The sequence below is a fragment of the Lathyrus oleraceus genome, chromosome 3 (assembly GCF_024323335.1).
Source record: "Lathyrus oleraceus cultivar Zhongwan6 chromosome 3, CAAS_Psat_ZW6_1.0, whole genome shotgun sequence".
NCBI lineage: Eukaryota > Viridiplantae > Streptophyta > Magnoliopsida > Fabales > Fabaceae > Lathyrus > Lathyrus oleraceus.
Window position 1 is genome coordinate 117,314,296 of NC_066581.1, and position 13,748 is coordinate 117,328,043.

Here is a 13,748-nt window from a genome sequence, read left to right on the forward strand (position 1 = left end):
ATGCGCCATTGGAACTGACGCCTCCTTTGAATGTTAAATGGACGCGTCAGTTCAACTGACGCATGAGTTTAAAAATATGGTTATTTTGATATTTTTTTTAAAATTTAATTATTTTAAAATTTAATTAAAAAACATGGTTATTTTAAAAAAAAAATCACATCGTTTGCAAACTTAAACAATAAAATCTCATTATTTTCTACTAAAATCCATTCAATTCCATGTCATCCATCTATCTAAACAATCCTAATTCTTTGATACTAGTACTACTTTTGAATATTATTTTATTTTCCTATCTATAGATTTACTGTGTCTTAAGTCTAACTCTTGAATCATGTAATTACCGCAGCCTACTTTTGTGTAAATACCATGTGCTTCTCCCATAGCTTAATTCAATACTAGTACCTCTCAAATCTTATTGGGATCAATGACTAGGAGACTCTTTCAGCCTTAATTCAATTTGAGAAAAAGTTCGGCATGAATTAGATTTTTTTTATAATAGTAACATACTTTTTTTAATTTTAAAAAATTGATCAAATCATTACCTTATTTTCTTATAAAAGTAATAGTATAGCCTCTTTTTAAACAATAAAGACTAACAGCATAATTTATACTTATTTAATATTTCTTAAACTCTCTTGCAAATAGGACTTTCTTATCAAACTTTCACCAATGATAAACATAAACAATACATAACTTTTTTATATATAATTTATAAAATTTTTCACCAGTGATAACATAAAAAAATACATAATCTTTTAATATAATTTTTAAAATTTACAATATTGAATATTTCTACAAAAAAATCTATAATGTAAAGAAAAAATCCACATATAAATAATAACCAAACTTTTATCTTTATTGAGAAAACGTAACTAAAATAGGTGCTTAAAAAAGTGGGAAGAAAAAGTGGTTAAATGAGTGAGCGGTATAAAGAGCGGAAGCATATTCTTCAAGAAACCTTCTTATTTAAAAACAGCGCTCATTCCTTCGGTCTCTTCACGCAGCCCTCACTCACTCATCCAAGTCCAACCTTCTTCTTCTTCTTCTTCCTCTTTCTCTCGTCGCGTTTCCGCCAACTAGGGTTCCGGTTCCGAACCTCACCGTCATCGTCATCGTCATCGACAACAACAACAACAAGCAAAAATGCATTCCAGTCACTTGCTTATCGAAGAACCGATTCGGATGATCTCAATACTCGAGCCATCCAAATACGTAACTCTCTTAATCTCCTTTCTCCTTTTTTTCTCTTTATTTATTTATCGTTATTGAATTGTATTTTGCATTTTCAGAGCTTTTTTCCTGCAATGACGAAGATTGTTGGTACCCTGGGACCTAAATCTCGTTCCGTCGATGTTATTTCTTCTTGCCTCAAAGCTGGAATGTCTGGTATTAATTATTTCCGTTGATGTTATTTCCATTAGTGTAACTTTAAAAGTAGTTATGGTTAATGTCAAATATTTTGAATGTTACAATGATTATGATTCATCAATAGTTTAAATTTTAAGCTAGTACTGTATACACTTAGACACCAGTAATGATTTGAAAAAATAATAAATTAAACCTAATCATAAGTGTCGTTGTCCTTTTCCGACAATGACACATGACACATACACACATTTTTTCAGAGGCTAACATTTAATAGGCTGTTATATGATGAGGTTTTGTAATGTTTGTTGTAGTGGCTCGATTTGATTTCTCTTGGGGTGATGCTGAATATCACCAGGAGACTTTGGAAAATTTGAAGACTTCTATCAAATCTACTAAGAAGCTCTGTGCTGTGAGTGGTTAATAAAAGTTTTAAACTAAACACGTTGTTATTTTGCTGTTTTTTGTTTGTTTTGTGGATGTGTTTATTGTTGTTTTCACGTTTGTTGACTGTTTTGTTGCTTTGTTTATTGCCTTTGCTAGGTTATGTTGGACACAGTGGGTGCTGAAATGCAGGTTGTTAACAAAAAGGAGACGGCAATTTCGCTCCAGGCTGATAATCAGGTTGTTCTAACTCCTGATCAGGGACAAGAAGCTTCTTCAGAGATACTGCCTATCAATTTTGATGGACTGGCCAAGGTTTGTTCAAGTTTTCAAACTTCTATGAATTTATCTGAATCATGTTATTCGTACCAACTACAAATGCGTATAGCTTAGGGCAAAATAGATTCATATTTTTTTGTTGCATTCAATGTTATTTTTAACTTTAATCTTATTCATATTGTTTACAGTCAGTCAAGGCGGGAGACACCATTTTCGTTGGTCAATACTTGTTCACAGGAAGTGAAACTACTTCTGTTTGGCTAGAGGTAAGATAAATGAAGCTGAAAGATAATTTTTTTTGCCAATTGGTCCCTTTCTATTATGTTATGTGTTCTTAAGTATTTTTTTAATCTGCATCAGCCATTTGTTGATTACTTTATATTGTGATTTGGTGTAATTGATGTTAAATTTTGCTAAATTGATCCTTGCAAGTCTATATTAGACACCTAGCCACCTAGACTGACATCAATTGAAATAGTTGAAATGAAGTCCTACATGCATGACAAGTTCTACTCGAAACTATGTAGGTAGCGGAAGTTACAGGGCTGAATGTTGTTTGTACTATAAAAAATTCAGCAACATTAGCTGGGGCATTGTTTACCTTGCATGCATCTCAAATTCATATTGATTTACCTACCCTCACTGAGAAAGACAAGGAGGTAATTTCTACTTTTCACTTTCTTCTTTTAGTGAGTTACCTACTCAGTCAAACATGCAGAGCTTGCCTGTGCCTGGATTATAGGTTTCTTTAAAGTTCTGAGATATTATATTTTTTCCATTGCAGGTTATAAGCACCTGGGGAGTAAAAAACAAAATTGATTTTCTATCATTGTCATATACTAGGCATGCTGAAGATGTTCGCCAGGTTATTTGTGTTCCACATCTTTTTGTTGTATCATCTGAAGTTTACAGCCGGTCATTTGATTTTTATTCTATTTCTGTTTCCGGCTTTCTACTAACAGACCTTATGTGTTTAAAATGCAGGCACGTGAATTCCTTTCTACATTAGGTGATCTCAGCCAAACTCAAATTTTTGCAAAGATTGAAAATGTTGAGGTGACCAGCATTTCTTCATAGTTTACTTGGACAATCTTAAATTTTCTATAAATTACATCCTTGCCAGCTATGCTGATTTAAATGCATTTATAAATCTGATTTATTTTAGGGATTGACCCATTTTGATGAGATTCTACAAGAAGCAGATGGTATTATCCTTTCCCGTGGGAATTTGGGCATTGATCTTCCACCAGAGAAGGTTAGATTATTTGTTTGTAATCAGTTTCTATGTGTAATTTCTAGTTCTTTTACTTATCCTGCGTTGATGGTGGTTTTAGGCATGTGGACAATGTACTTAATACTTCATCTATTGTTAAAATTTGTTCATTAAATAAATTGAAGTACATGCTTCAACCCAAAATTTTCTTGCCTAGATCATCTGCCATATCTTTTTAAGGTTGGGGTTCTAGGACAGACAATTTTTCATCAAATAGATGGATAATATATCCTTAGTACTTGAGGATCTTTTATATGATATTTGGGTATCTGATGTATAATTTCCTTAGCACCCAGACCCAGTTTCTAATAACTTGAATAAGGTTATTTTGGAAACAACTGAATTTTTTCAAGATCGTTTCTGATGTCTGTTGAACTGTATAATTTTATATATCATAGTCGGGTATCTGATGTATAATTTCCTTAGCAAGTGCGGAGCGCCCTGTTTCTAATAACTTGAATAAGGTTCTTTTGGAAACAACTGAATTTACTAAATTTTCAAGATCGTTTCAAATGCTTGTTTGAACTGTATAATTTCATATATGATATAGATATAGTGACACTTGTGAAAATCATTAGTCTTCACTTTTTCTATCATTAATTAATGGATCAATAGTCATCTGTCAAGTGGGGGTTTGATGTTAAACCCAAAACCTAGAACAATGAAAGTTAATAAGCCTTTATGGAGTGGTGCTGCATGCTTTTTGGAATGGGACAGGATGTTTATGTGTTTGATCTGAATTTGCTTACTAAACTGTTATCTATTTTTAATATCTCAAACAACCATATCATTATAAGTTAATATTTGTCTTTATTTGGAAAATACGTAATAGCTCTAAGATTGGCTGTTGCAGAGATGTTAATCAACTTCCATTTGCTTTTGTAGGTATTTTACTTCCAAAAGTCCGCCCTTTACAAGTGTAATATGGCTGGGAAGCCTGCTGTGCTCACACGTGTTGTGGATAGCATGACCGACAACTTGAGACCAACTCGTGCGGAAGCCACAGATGTTGCCAATGCTGTTTTAGATGGTGAGTCACTAGTCATATGGTACCACTAGTTAGGTTGGTAACTTTATCTGCATCCTGTGCCTGTACTCGTATCCGGTACCGGCACCGGCACCATACTCATATATACTATCCATGCAACGTAGCCTGTACATGATTATCAAAGACATGATATATTGCCGTGCTTTTGATATTTTTTTCATGTTAAATTTCATTTCCTGGTTACCTTTGGGTATTAAAGACTAATAACAACTATGAAGCACAGACACCCCGAATATGACACCGACACCGACACGACAACACCGGTAATAATTTGAAAAATGAATAAATTAAAGGTAATAACAAGTATCGGTGTAGGTGTCGGTGCTGCATAGATAACAAATATTTATTCTTTTCTTCCCTTGGTTTTGGCCCTTCTCAATGATGTTTTCTTCTAATATTGCTTGTTATATGTGGTTGTAAGAAATGGTTGATTGATATTTAATTTATTGAACTGTTGTTAATATACAGGTAGTGATGCAATTCTTTTGGGTGCTGAGACTTTACGTGGGTTATACCCTGTTGAGACTATTTCTACAGTTGGCAAGATTTGTGCAGAAGTAAGTGCAGTTCAAAGCTCCTTTAATTTTGTTTGGTACTTAGATTTTTTCTGTTATTTAGATTTTAGGGAATATTGCTGATAAAATCTTTTTGTGAATTTTGAGCTTTTGGCCTTAGTAATTTGAGTTGGCATAATATTCTTTTCTAGTTCATAACTTCAGTCTCGTAGACATTTCAAACTTTGCAATTGTTTGACTGGAGAAATTCCCGAGTTAATGTGCTCTATGACTCCGCCTATTTTTTTTGTCAAGACTGATGTACTCAACTTCTGTAGTTTCATATATCATTGGTATTCCCGTGCATCTCATATTTGTTTTACAATCTAAGTATACAGTAGAGGTTGCTTAGTGAGCACATTGGTTGCTTATTGTATTAGACTCTGTTTATTTCTGGTTTCACTGAATTATATGTTGCATCGACATATGTGTAAAATCTTCTAAAATGCAGGAAACTGAATTGTACTCAATTCTTTTTTTTATATTTGAATATTAATTTATTCATATCATTTATGCTTCTTCCTATGTTATGGTGGTTTAAAAGGATACTTTTGCATAATAACATGGCATTAGTGGTATGGGTCCTGTGATTCATTTGAGTGACCCTGTTTGAAATTTCACCAATACTGCGGCTGATATCTCTTCCTTTTGTTTCAGGCTGAGAAAGTTTTCAATCAAGACCTTTATTTTAAAAGGACAGTGAAACATGTTGGTGAACCCATGACCCATTTGGAATCCATAGCATCCTCAGCGGTATTTACAGTTTAACCTTGTCCTTATTTTTTTAATGGTGATTCCTAGTGCATGAGGTGGTGAGGCAAAAGTGGCAAGGTTGTGATCTAGTAATGTGGTGGTCACATGTTATAGGTTCAATATCAGCATCTAAGCCTTTGATAACTCCTCATACTGCGGAGAAACATTTTACTTTGCCAGGCATGCCTGTCTATTTAAAAAAGAGTAATTTTTGGTTATTCTTTTTTATGAAAACTTGGTATCTGGCCTTTAGACCGATTAGTAATTTTTGTTGGTCTAAAGTAATTTTTGTCTATTGTTTTTTGCTTTAGTTGGTGGTTGTTTTAAGTTCATCTATAAAGGAATCTTCTAAAATGCAAGTCCTATTTGTTATTTAGGTACGTGCAGCTATTAAGGTGAAGGCTTCTGTTATCATTTGCTTCACTTCATCTGGAAGGGCTGCAAGGTAAATTCTTTGAATAATTGGATATGAATTATTAAAATCAAGGAGAATTGAACTAGATATTTTCTTTCAAATTGGATCAAGTAATGGAAAATGAGTGCTATGGATAAGTTAATATTCATATTAATTTGTATTCGTTGTATTTTCACTAATCTCTGGAAGACTTTTCTAAACTTGCCATGTGCACTTTTCAGATTGATAGCAAAGTACAGGCCAACGATGCCGGTTCTCTCCGTTGTGATACCCAGACTTAAGACAAATCAGCTAAAATGGAGCTTTAGTGGAGCTTTTGAGGTTAGATTTTAGCCTGTCTCATTTACATCTTATATCCTGTTAGCTGTCTATGAATTGCTTCTTTACTTTTAAGTATCCATGGATGTGACTGGCGCTTTTGTCATTTTTAACAGACTGGACTCTATTATTGTTATGACTTCGATATATAGCCATAATAAATACTACATTGCCTGATTTTAAAGATAAGGGAGATTAAATTCTCTCCACTTTAACTGAGTAATTTAAAATTGAGGTATTTATGAATTATGAAAATTGAGTCAATAGTCATTGTTGTAAATGTAAAATAAGTTTTACCCCCAATGATTAACTAACGAGGTAACATTTCACAATCACACCAAATAATATTTTAGTTTTATACTCTGAAACCAAGTTGTTCACTTCAAAGTAAAATCAGTTTTTTGCTTATTACATTGCTAAATAAAAACAATTTATTCCATTGTTTCTTGTTTCCAGGACCAACTACCAATACATTTGTGGGAAAGCTTATTTACTTCTAATGTACTACTATGCTACTCCCTCCACCCCTAACTATAAGACCCTTTAGAGAAATTTTCTTGTTTTTTTTTTTAATAAGACTCTCTTTAAATTTTCAACTGCAGTAATTATTTTTTACTAACTCCCATTAATTTTCAACTGCATTAATTATTTACTTCTAATGTACTACTATGCTACTCCCTCCACCCCTAACTATAAGACCCTTTAGAGAAATTTTCTTGTTTTTTTTAATAAGACTCTCTTTAAATTTTCAACTGCATTAATTATTTTTTACTAACTCCCATTTTATTATCATATATCTAGGGTCTAAGGAAATATCATCTATGTATACTCAGATACTTTATAATCATGCTACAATTATGTTTTACTGTGAAATATTATCTACACTAATTTTTCTATCTAGTTGATGTTTTTTTCATGCATATATGATATGTGTATAAATTATAATACAATATACTTAATACTACAAGTTTTCCCAACTGTTATTAACTGTATCCGTTATAAAGCAAATACAACCGTAAATTCTAGTCAGCTTTGGAAAATGATGCTCTACTGGCCTGGAGACTGGCCTGGATTTGCAGCAAAAGGAGTCTTAGAAAACATAACTGAAATCCCAATTTCACTTGGCAAGCTCTACTTCCAATTCATTGGGAAATTGATGAAGGGGTTCCTAGAATATACCCAAGACAAATGCAATAGGGGTCATTTGAATATGGCTACGCAGTGTCTTCCCAACCAGGTAAGTAAGTGGGGGTTCTTTTCTCTTGCACTGTTGAGGTGACAAAACAAATTTATGGTGTTAGTGAAGAAGAATCACAAGAGTTACTCAATGCAAACTTTTTAGCATGTGTCCTGCAAGCCAGTAGTGTCTTTGACAGTAGAATTAACAATCAAAGTTATTTACTTGTTTTTGGACTCCGTGATCATCTACTACTACTACTAAATGTTATATAATTAGTAGGAAAGATTGCTACCAATCTCAAGTATTATACAAAGTGCAAAGAGGATAAACCACACGTTGAATGTCTTTTTGGAGATTGCATCAGGTTACATGACGGGAAGGCTGCTTCTTAAATTGGATGTTGTTAAACACATGATTTCGAATCAGAATAGGAAACAAGCTTTGTGTTTGGAAATTTGGGAAACAACTCTAAATTATGGTATTAGTTGGTATTCATGGAAGATAGTCTGCTGATATTCAGGTCTTCAATTGAACCTTTCTGCAGGTTTCGAAGTCAGTGGAGCGGTTGAAGAGAAGAGAATACGGGTTGCAAGGAAAGCAAGGGCACAATGCATTTATCTATTTTTCTTTTTTTTTGGTTTTCACCACCAGTATCTGGCCTCACTGGACCATCTTGAAATGCATTTATCTATTACCACCACAGCTTTGGTGCATTGGTTTTGGGAAAAGAATGCCACCACATGCAGAACATTTGATCCCGGAGGAAGTTCCCTAGTGACGTGCATAGCTGGGTCATTATGTTTTATGCTATGGGACCCGGGAGGAATGTTTTTCCAGGTGGTTCAGGATCCCTGTCCAATCCGAAGAGTTTTATTTCCAATACAATTGACAGATTTACAAGTTGGAAGAGGAAAATTGGAAGGAGGGATTATGTTTAGAGACAGTTCCCTAACCTCAGACTTGTGAACAAGTCTGTTTTTAAGGGGGTGGTATTGATTGGATCCCCATTCCGTAACTTGGGCCCGAAGAGTGATGTGGATAGGGTGAGGTTAGTAGGTTGTCTAGCTGACAGTTTGTTATGCCTCAAGTGGGTTATAGGTAGTGAGAAGAGGATGACAAGGGGATTCATGTGAGCATTCTGTTAGAATGGGTAAGGGTGGAGAAGTCTTTCTCTGAGGAGTCAGACTCTGGGCCAGTTCTGTAGAGAATCTCAATCCTGAATTTACTTCAAATCTACAATTTTCTTTTTCTGCTTTAGTTGTTCTCAGTTCTATCATTACATCTTTGTGATTACAAACTTATATTTACCAGGATGATAAGTTATTTATATTTGATCATCTTTGTTAACCAACTTACAATTCATGACACAGGCAAGGCAATCACTTATTGTAAGAGGTCTCTTTCCCATGCTCGCTGATCCTCGACATCCTGTAAGTTCTTGATCTTGCAAGTTGTTGTTTCTCGAGTTTATCTGTTTTGTAACTGAAGATTGTTCTTTTGGGGGAAGGATGAAGCATTGGATGCTGAATATATATTAAATTAATCTATGGAGAAACCAAACTATGGAATAAGTTTTGTACATTTGTAATACTAGTATGTCCCTAATTATTGGCCAAATTTCAAATTACTAGATTCATATTAATTTGTTTAGGAAATAAAAAATCAGAACTAGACACATCTATACACAGGATAATTTAGTAATGTATATATACAAAATGTGATTACTAATTTTTCTTAATATATAGAAAAGGGGATAGTACAAAGGTAAACTATTTAACAATAAATCCTAGGAATATGCTGTTGAAATATTAAACTTCATTGTGCATGACATATATTCGATGATCGAGACTAACTAGGTATTGATATCATGCTTTATCTGCAGGCTGAATCAACCAGTGCCAGTAATGAGTCTATTCTGAAGGTAGCACTTGATCATGGAAAAACATCAGGAGTCATCAAGCCACATGATAGAGTTGTTATTTGTCAGAAAGTTGGTGATGCATCTCTTGTTAAGATTATCGAGCTTGAAGATTAAGTGATTCACACCGTTAACGTCTTTTTGTCTTTTTGGTTGGTCATCACCAAGTTTTGGCAGGAGCAGATCATTCTGCTTTCACGATTTGAAGTTATCTCCACTGGGTTTTGGTGGCTAGTTTTATGTACTGAGAATGAATGTTGGGCTAATTTGACTGGTTATCAATCATATTTAAAACCAAAGGGAGTATGTCCTTGAAATCATACTTAAAAGCAAAGGGAGTATTCCCTTGATGTAATTTTTTGGAACTGGATTGGGTTGCAATCCAAATAGGAACCCAATAGATTGGGTACTTGAATCGTTAGCTTGAATTAAATATAGTATTCAAAATAATCTTTAAAAACTGTGCAAACAACTCAATCCCTTTTTTTCCAGTCTATTTTGTTTATTTTGTATTTGTATGAGGTCAATTTGGAAGAAAGTTTATTCAATATGTATCGTCAAATTACTGGTGCATTCCTTTTTCTTTTTTCTTCTTTTGACTGGATATTGCTTGTTTTCTTGAAAACCACTCTATCGGCATTATTAAATTACACTTTTAAACAATTCTACGGGATGTTTGCAATCAGAAACATACAGACCATATTATTCATAATTAGTTGTAATTTTAACGGTGTGCCTATTATTAACTTTGACTTGTTAAGATCAAAGTAACAAATTTTTAGACGTTGAAAGGCTGCTAACTCAAATTGAATACTTTTAGTTAGGCATGAGATATCAATTATGGGTATCCTTCCGAATCTCCTACAAATATGAAAAAAATCAGTTTTAATTGTTTTTGGGTTTGAATTTTTGTGGCATATAACGGAGACATTAGTATCCACTTCGAATTTGTCTTCGTTCTATTTATTTTATTATTTATTTATGATAATTTAGATATTAATATACGTAAATATTTTGATAGTTTAATTTGTATTTATTATATAAAATATTTGAAATGTGTGTATGAAATTTTGTGAGTTATTTTATTTTATTATTTGTAATATAATTTTATTTTAGAAAAAATAAATATTTTTATTAAAAAAATTGATTTTATTAAATGAATTTGGTGGAACGGGGATATCTCTAACCCGAATCCGTTTGAGTTAGATTTTATTTCTCCATCTTCTTTAAAGATTGGGTGGGAAATGAAGATGGATGGAAGAAGATTGTTTAAGAATTTAAATTTGAATTTGGGAGAAAAAACCATTCCTAATCCGTCTGGTTGACATGCTCTATTTCTAGTGCTATTGCTACCTGAGTTCACAGCTTCAATTAGTGATGGCCTCTAACTATGGGTCATGATTCAATTTTTCTAATCCCAATTAAATTGAATGATTAATATTCTACCAGTTCTTATTTATAAAAATATTCTACTTTCTTTTTTCTATTTTAAATATAAGACATTACAAAAATGTAACATTCAATAATATTTTATGATATCAATAATTGTTTAGATAAATATGTAAAAGAAATATTTACGGACAAATTTACTATAAAACTATTTTCTTATTTGCCAGAAATAAATATTTACTAAATGTGATTCAAGTTCAATCTTATTCAGTCTGGTTCAACATGATTTGATCTCATTTTATAAGACCATGAATCAAGTATTTGAATTGAACTGATTGACAAACTCACAAGATTTTGGTTCAACTTATATCCATTAACGTGACTTTGACAACATGCTAGTAACCAATATTAGCCTAACCTATTTTACTTTTTTTTCTCTTTTAAATTCTTGTTTGAGGAGCTTCTGTTGAAAAAAGCACCAGGAGTTTCAGAATAACATTTTTTTCCATAAAATATTTTAACATGGTCAAGTTAATATTCCTGTCGATAAACTCTAAGTAAATATTCTTAAAAGGAGGAATTCAAAACATGAAGCACCCGTGGCCTAATGGATAAGGCGTTTGACTTCTAATCAAGCGATTGTGGGTTCGAGTCCCACCGGGTGTGAACTTTTTATTTTAAAATTTTTTGAAGTGAAAATATGGATTTCTTTCAAAGCATGAAGCTAAAAAAGTTATTGCAGATTCAAACCCATGCAATTTGTATCATACTGAACTTAATGGATAAAAAAACTATAATTTATTACAACAAAATCCACACACAAATTTCTTCTACTCCTAAGTAGAAGAATGCTGTTGCTGCTGCATCTGCTGAGTATTCTGCAATTCAACCTCCTTCTGCCGAAGCAACAAAACCATTCTATCAATTTCCAAACACTTCCTTTCATTTTCAAGCTTCTGCCTCTCCATTTCCCTCTCTTTGTTACTACTAAACCTCTTCCATTTCAACCTTTGTTTCTCAATCTCAAACGCTTCAACATGATAGTTCACTCGTTCTTCTCCCAACTGCACAACCCTCTTCTTCATCCATTGCTTCTTCTCCCAACAACTCTTCACTCCGTCTTGCAACACGTTCGTCACTTCGCTACTCAGCTGTTGCATCATCGCCGTCGATGAAACCGAAACCGAAACCCTCCGTGACTTCTTCCTCGAATGATCATTATTCTCATCTTCCCCTGATTCTTCCTCCTCCTCTTCAGAATCTTCCTCCCATTCATCCTCGTCTTCGTCCTCTTCATCTTCTCCTCCGCTTTTTCCTTTCAGTTTCAACATTCCTACACCGTTCGACGAATGCAAACATTGTTGTTGCTGCTCCTGCTGAGGTTGTTGCTGTTGTTGCTGCTGTGGTGGATGCTGCTGCTGTGGTTGAGTCTCGTTCGAAGACTGTTGCTGCTGCAAAGTATTGTTCCCATGGCCACAACTATTATGATATGCGCACATTTCTCTAAAGAAAAGATGCTTAGAATTCAAAAGCTTTCTAGCTTCATCTTTAAGTTTGGTAGACAAATCCATACTATCCAACAAGCTTTGATTCTCAACAACCCTACAAGCTGTTCCTTTTCCGACAATATCGTTAACCCTTTTGTACCTTTTGTTCAAATCATTGAACTTGTCTTCACATTGTTGAGGCGAAACATAGTATCCTTTCTCCATCATCCCTTTAGAAACCGATTTCCATTTACCTTTCTTCTGTAACAAGCCACTCACTTTCTTTTTATTATCAACCCCTATCTCCGAAGTACCCGCTTCATCACCGATGTAATAAACAGCCATTATCAAGAGCCTTACCATTGTATCTGTCCATTTCATTCTATGCCATGGTGATCCTTTCCTCTTTGGATCACCACCACCAGAGGCTTCATCTGCTCCAAAACACGGCTCATCTTCATCACTGAGGTTGATTTGTTGATGTGCCTTGTTGCTCATGATGGATTTTGATGAGTAAGAAGGATAGGTTTGTTTTATTGATGGATGGGGTTGATCATAGGAAACCATTTGGTGATGATGATGATGATGATGCAAAGTGTGAGAATTTTGTTGTTGTTTTGAAGGGTTTTCTACACCTATAAATCCATTGTTTATGGTAGAACTAGGAAATATTCCACCACCTAGTCCATTGGATTCCATAAAGACTATATATTATAGTTCACTAATATTGGTTTATGTGTAATTAATGTAACATTATCACATATTCACATTGCTAGTTATGTGGTTAAGCTTTTTGTTAAGATTTTCTTGAAAGAGTTGAAGAGGTGGAGGAAGTAAAGTCAATGAAAGAGAAGAAAAAGCAAAATGGAAAGAAGGGTTTAGAGAGAATATTAGGATGTGTAGTGTATATTAAAGTATGTATATAAGGGGTTGTGAAGCAAGTGGTTTTGGTTTTGTTGGTGGAGAAACAGGAAACAGCACATAGTTTTGGTTTGTGTGAGTGATTTGGAATAATAATAAGCCACAAGTTTTGTGTGAAACTGGTTGAGCTTACTACTAATACTACCACGTTCACTCAAGAGCCGTTTCAAAGTGATGGGATTTGTATACATGTTTATTTCAAAAGTCAGCGTTAAAGCCAAAAATTATGGAAATGGATTCTCTCCTGCCCTTAGCTTTTGCCATCCCTCAAGCTACTTATCTAATGGTTAAGAATTGATAGAAAATAAATAAGGAAAAAGTGGTTGAATTGAAAATTGAAAATTGAAAAATGATATAGATGAGTGGTTAAGACTATGGCTGAATGGACAGCAATATATAATGCACCGCAAAGGATCCATATCCAAAAATTACACTAAGTTTTCAAAATAGTGGTATTGATCATT

General features: G+C 33.7%; 2 protein-coding genes and 1 non-coding gene across 4 annotated transcripts; 2 read left to right on the forward strand and 1 right to left on the reverse strand.

The window, feature by feature from the left end:
• The first annotated feature begins 908 nt into the window (after positions 1-908).
• Positions 909-10,049, forward strand: LOC127125708 (pyruvate kinase 1, cytosolic). Of its 2 annotated transcripts, XM_051054507.1 has the most exons (17): positions 909-1,212; positions 1,290-1,386; positions 1,680-1,777; positions 1,909-2,064; positions 2,217-2,294; positions 2,556-2,687; positions 2,813-2,893; positions 3,013-3,084; positions 3,194-3,283; positions 4,187-4,331; positions 4,818-4,906; positions 5,561-5,656; positions 6,034-6,101; positions 6,293-6,392; positions 6,846-6,890; positions 8,940-8,999; positions 9,452-10,049. In XM_051054507.1, exons 1-17 carry the CDS (start codon positions 1,144-1,146, stop codon positions 9,602-9,604), a joined length of 1,629 nt encoding a protein of 542 aa, XP_050910464.1. In that variant the 5' UTR covers positions 909-1,143; the 3' UTR covers positions 9,605-10,049. The 2 variants fall into 2 exon arrangements, with proteins under 2 accessions (XP_050910464.1, XP_050910465.1); XM_051054508.1 differs by lacking the exon at positions 6,846-6,890 and having other exon boundaries at positions 914-1,212.
• A 1,420-nt stretch (positions 10,050-11,469) lies between these two features.
• On the forward strand, positions 11,470-11,542 carry TRNAR-UCU (transfer RNA arginine (anticodon UCU)). The gene has a single exon. It is a non-coding gene; the product is annotated as a tRNA-Arg (tRNA).
• Positions 11,543-11,634: 92 nt separating this feature from the next.
• Positions 11,635-13,267, reverse strand: LOC127125709 (uncharacterized). Its single transcript, XM_051054509.1, has one exon. It carries the CDS (start codon positions 13,060-13,062, stop codon positions 11,713-11,715), a length of 1,350 nt encoding a protein of 449 aa, XP_050910466.1. The 5' UTR covers positions 13,063-13,267; the 3' UTR covers positions 11,635-11,712.
• Between the last annotated feature and the right edge of the window lie 481 nt (positions 13,268-13,748).